The sequence below is a fragment of the Dioscorea cayenensis genome, chromosome 1, assembly GCF_009730915.1.
Source record: "Dioscorea cayenensis subsp. rotundata cultivar TDr96_F1 chromosome 1, TDr96_F1_v2_PseudoChromosome.rev07_lg8_w22 25.fasta, whole genome shotgun sequence".
Classification (NCBI taxonomy): Eukaryota; Viridiplantae; Streptophyta; class Magnoliopsida; order Dioscoreales; family Dioscoreaceae; genus Dioscorea; species Dioscorea cayenensis.
Genome location: NC_052471.1, coordinates 3,267,886 through 3,273,506, shown reverse-complemented (window position 1 = coordinate 3,273,506; position 5,621 = coordinate 3,267,886). Strand labels below are relative to the sequence as shown.

At 33.1% G+C, this 5,621-nt stretch overlaps 1 protein-coding gene across 1 annotated transcript; it reads left to right on the top strand.

The window, feature by feature from the left end:
* Nucleotides 1-2,110: 2,110 nt before the first annotated feature.
* LOC120275658 lies at nt 2,111-4,783 on the top strand. Its single transcript, XM_039282345.1, has 2 exons — nt 2,111-2,462; nt 4,363-4,783. The coding sequence occupies exons 1-2, from the start codon at nt 2,353-2,355 to the stop codon at nt 4,565-4,567; spliced, it is 315 nt and encodes a 104-aa protein (XP_039138279.1). The 5' UTR covers nt 2,111-2,352; the 3' UTR covers nt 4,568-4,783.
* The last annotated feature ends 838 nt before the right edge of the window (nt 4,784-5,621 follow it).

Here is a 5,621-nt window from a genome sequence, read left to right as displayed (position 1 = left end):
ACCATCTTTTCCTAGGGCATCCATTTGCTCCACACATGTGAAACTTTTATAGCTACCTATTTATGCTGCCTATTTCTCTGAGTACCCTTGAGGTGTTAGGAATTTGTAGGGTTTTGTGACCTAAATTCCAATTAACAAGAATGATATAAAATAAAAGAAGAGGGTTGAGTAAAGAAAAACAAGACATCAGAATTTATATAGGTTCACCTTTAAATGGGCTACGTCCAGTTTCCTGCTATCGATGTAGTATTCACTATGAAGAATTGTTTAAGAGTACAACATTATACTTCACACACTCTCTCTTTGGTGTGTCACACCTCTACGAATACTCAAAAGATTTTACAATAATTTTACTCAAGAACTATCACATTCACTCCCTCTAGATTACTCTCTTACTTGTTCATAAGAACACTTATGAGCTTAGACATACTTCATCATCCAAAAATTTCCCCCTTTGTTAGGCAAAGAGTTCAGATAAAAACAACACAAGGCTGGCTTTAAAGTCAAGATCATAATGGCTTAACCATTATCATATCTTCAAAGTCAAAATTAATGGCTACTAACTATTAGCATAAGTGAGTTTTTTATTTTTATTTTTATTTGAACACATGAGCAACTAGATTTATCTCCATTTTTTAACAACAGGCCCCTTGAGGCTCATAAAGAGATGCCCTCAAGAATTTGCAAAAGGATATTTGGGATTCCCTGGCTTGTACTATTATCTGAACCAATTGGATCGTACTAAATGAACATATTTTTAAATCTATAGTGATGATACTTTCCATGACTTTATATAGAATTAATCATACCTTTATGATATGTGTGTTTGCATCTCTAGATAAAAAAAAAAAATCAAGTTGGAGGGTTTGATCAGCACAACAAAGTGCAGTTTGAATATATATATATATATATATAGAGAGAGAGAGAGAGAGAGAGAGAGAAAGAAAGAGAGGTGAGTGATCCTGGTGAGCTTACACCTTCATGGGGACTTGGCTGATCCATATTTAATACTTCCAATGCCTTCCTCGGAGAAGGCCATGTATCATCTCCTCCCCCGGATGAAAATTGTGGCAAGTAAAAATAAATTATATATTTTTGATTGTATGTCGTGTTGGAGGGATCTTAAATAAAATAAACTATAAGTGATGGTGATAAGTAATATTCTAAAACAAGGATTGACAAGTATATTTTTCAAATGTTTAAAGATAAATTAAATAATTATAAATTTTTATTAATTGAAAACAATAATTTTATAATATAGATTTAAATTATAGTAAACTATTTTGGTTTGAGATGAGAATGTAAGCGGAAGATCAACTAATAAAGTGGTTCCGCTGAACTATTTCTTTTTCTATTATGTTATATTATTATTTTATGGCAATTTGGTATATTTATGGATATATTTCATTGGCATCATGCAATGCAACAGGTCTAACCATGAATCACCTTGGTTCCTTGATAGTCTTTATTAATTTTTTTAAGAAAAAAAATCATATCGGCCAATAATATAACCACATTTGTTTGCACCACGGATTATCTGAGAGTCATAGGCTCTAAATCAATTCAATCTAAGAATCTACCATGAAGTACTAATAGTTAAAAAAATAAATCTCTCTTAATTTATTTATTTTTTCTATATAAAGATTTAAATTCAAAATTAATTGCTTAAGCAACTTAAATTATTATGATTTGAGTCAACTTTTGTTTGTGATATTATAATTTTTAAATTTTTATTAAATTAACTAAAAAATTTATATTCAAGAGATTGATGCCATTTGTAAAAGACTAGTGTGAAACATTTATAAGATCTCTTGTCTAGTCTTTTTAGATACAATAGTGATAATAGGTATAACACTTGTTATTTTGGTGTAAAAAAAAATTATTATTGTCTCTAATGTAATATAAAGAATTATTTTTGTCTGATCTAACTTTTCATTTCCATTCTATCAACTCAGAAACATACAAATGTTAAATATCTTAATTAACTCAAAAACATTAAATAAAAAACAAAATAAAATAAAATAAAATAAAATAAAAAATAAAACAAGAACATGAGTCCCAATACGGAGGGTTTGGTGCTTGGTTGCTAGGAGGCGAGGTTGGTTAATCCGGTTTCTTCTCGTCCCTTTTATTTCCTTAAAAAAAAAATAAAAAAAAATAATAATAAAGAATAAATAAATAAACGAAAACTCGGACAGGGCCGTGAACACCACCCACCGGCCCTTGTTCTTCTCTGCCGGCGGGGCATATCCCCGTCGATGAGCCTTTAGAAGGAAATAGCTTTCGATCTTCTTCAAGATCCATCGGAGAAGCAAGAAAGCTCCAAGCTTTGCCATCGTGGAGGCGAGAGAGATGATAACGCGATCCAATCTTGCGGAGCAGCTGAAGGAGTACCAGATCCGGTCCAAGAATGAATGGGCTTCTCTTTCCTTCTTCTCCTCCACCTCCAACATCTCCTCCAGGTGGCCTAACTTTCTCTCTAGGGTTTTCTTCTGATCTAATTTGATTGAGTATATCAGGATTGTTAGGGTTTCATTTGTGAATTTGTTTTTTTTTATTCATATTATATGGATTTTATCTTCCTTAAAAGCATTTCAATTGCAGTAATTATTGGCCATCTTTTCACTTTTAATTGTCCTTGTTTTTAAGGAATGCTGTAGAGATCCCATGTCTTTGATTTCACAATTTTGTATCTTTTTTTTAACATTCCCATGTCTTTGATTTTGCAATTTTGTATCTTTTATTAGCATTCCCATGTTTCCATTCAAACTAGTCTATGTTTTTTTATGATTTTGTTCAAGTGGTACTAAACTGGTAAATTTCAATTCTTTCATGTAATTAGAACTTTTAGGAATTATACAAGCAACATTGTGAAAGATATGGAAGCGTGGTGTATCATGTTGGTTTATTACTTTTAATTTGCATTATTGAGATGAAACATGTCGGATCTTCTTCGTGGTTATGTGCCTATGCAACTATGGTTGATCATAGGTGTAAGATGAAAGTCCAATACAAATTTGTTGTTTGCTCTTTCTTCAAATTGGTGTAAATTTGCCAAAGTATACCTTCCATTTGAGTTTAAGTGTTTGATTAGTTTCAATATAGTTAGATTTCATATTAGGATTCACGTTGCTGTTGTTGTTTGCTATTGCTGTCATCTGGAATTTGATACGATTGACATATATGAGGCTCAATGTTGAATGTGAAGATGTATTGATCTTCAATCAAATAATTTTGTGCCATTGGCACTTTGTTGGATGCTTCACATCATGTCATCCTTATTTGTTGAGTTGTTGGTGGTGCAGGACTTATACGTTTATTATTATTATTATTATTATTATTATTATTATTATTATTATTATTATTATTATTATTATTATTATTATTATTATTATTAAATAGGACAGATGTTGTTTCTTTTTGTGATTAATGGGAACTACAATACAGAATGGGGAATCATGAGTTGTAGAGGAGAGGTTTATGATAAAAATATTGTAAATAATGCTGAACATATGCAATCATTTGTGGATCAGGGAGTATAGAGAAATAAGTAAAAAAAAAAAAAAGTGATAAACACTGGTCACTCATCAAACTGGAAACTTCTTCGCAAGCCTCTTTGCCAATAATCTCCTCTGGTTGTCTAGCAGCAGGAGTATTGTAATTTTCCCTTTTGTGACCTGTGTTTGCACACAGCATTGTACTAAATGGCATCAGTATTCTTAGCAATGCTTATATTCATTGGCGGTATGTTATTCCACACAATGGTGTCTAGGCCTTATAGCAGACAAAAAACCCCATTACTGTGATGCTTCATAGGCTATGAACACTGACAACTACATGGATATTAGTTCACTGAGACAAATGACCCCATTACTGTGATGTTAATCATTATTTGTAAATTATAGAAGTGGAAGCTATTTTATGCCAACGTCATCTGTGTAAAAGTTCACTGGATTTTAGTTCTTTGTTATAGCTGCTTATATGCGGGCGTTTCCAGCATTTTTTCCAACTACCTTCTTACACTTCAGCTGTTTCATTTTGTTCTGATGAAAATTTCCTTTAATTAGAATGGCTTTTATTATTGAGTCATGGACAGTTTAAAGTGATTGGATGCTACCATCTTTGGTAACAGTCAAACAAGGAAATTTTTGTACAAAGTGTGCGTCTGTGTTTATGCTTAACTCTATGAGTGATTTCGAAAAAAATTTCATAAGTGTATCCTGTTATTATTTTTTTCAAGAAACAAATACTGTGCTGCAGGCTGTTCTGTGAGATTGCATATATAAGTTTGATAAAAGAGGGGATTGTTATCACATGAACAAAGATACTGATTTTGTGATTTCCTTGAATTTTATATTGCAGGATGGAAGTGATATCTGTCATATGGGAGCTGTTAACTTTGGCATTGATTGTTCTCTCAGCAGTTTCTCTGTATTTTGGGTATATAAGGGTCACCTTTTTCTTAGTATTTGTTGCAATACTTATTTTTATTTTTGCTAAAATAGCAAAAGAGGTAAGACAAAGCAGGAAAAGTAAGCGAAGAATGCTCCTGCCATTGTCGATGTAAAATATAGACCAATCCCAATGTCAATGTAAACTAGCATGTATACTCAAGTCAGCCTGGGATGATGCATCAATTAATTCGTATGCCTTACTTGCTACCCCTGTATGGCTGTATGAACTTTAGTTGCTGTTTTTGTAAAGTCTCAGATTCAATTAGTGTAAATTTTAAGGAGGATGAAATCTGAGTGAAAAAAGGTGGCAAGCTTATTGAATTTTTATATCTGTAGTTTGTTGAAAGAAAAATTTTGAATTTTTCTTATCTTGTAAACCAAGTTACAATATAACAATATTCAAGCATGTTAAACAAAATGCTTAAATGCATGATGATACTCTTAAGAATTCAATTAGACAAGGCATTTCATCATTTAAAGACAAGTTGGTGCAAATCTCATTCTGTTCCATCTTCAACCACTTATTGCCATTGGTTGTGGAACCAATCGACTTCAGATTTTTGTATAAAAAAAATTCTTGGACTATACTCAAAGTAGATGGTCCACAAAGTAGTACTCATAAAAATATCCAAACCAAGATGATGAAGTCTGCATTCTTGGGGTGTTTAAGGATGACAGTAGAAGGTAGAAGATTTTGATTTAGAAGTGTGAGCACGCCAGGGTGTTATGTGATGTCTACGATAGTAGCAGATCTCTTGAAGGCATGGTTTGGAGTTTTAATTAGGGGTGGTAATGGGGCGGGGCGTGGATGAGGAGGCCTCATCCCATCCCCGCCGCTAGGGTGTTATGTGATGTCTACGATAGTAGCAGATCTCTTGAAGGCATGGTTTGGAGTTTTAATTAGGGGTGGTAATGGGGCGGGGCGTGGATGAGGAGGCCTCATCCCATCCCCGCCTCTGCCAGAGACGGGGATGGGGAATCCACGTTCCGACTTCCCTATGTGGAGGACTTTTAATGCAAAAATTGTTTCAATACTATTGATGTACCTTGCTTTTGACATGCACAAACCTTCAATTTCCTTGCTCATACTTTCCTTGACAATTACTGCAGTAAATCACAATATTTATCTAATTGACGTGGAGTTTAACAACAAATGAATCACTTGAG

What these genes read in the sequence shown, in the direction of transcription:
- LOC120275658 (XM_039282345.1), top strand. Translation starts at nt 2,353, where the DNA reads ATGATAACGCGATCCAATCTTGCGGAGCAGCTGAAGGAGTACCAGATC. An exon ending in ACCTCCAACATCTCCTCCAG is followed by an intron (nt 2,463 to 4,362) that starts GTGGCCTAACTT and finishes TTTATATTGCAG; the next exon opens with GATGGAAGTGATATCTGTCA.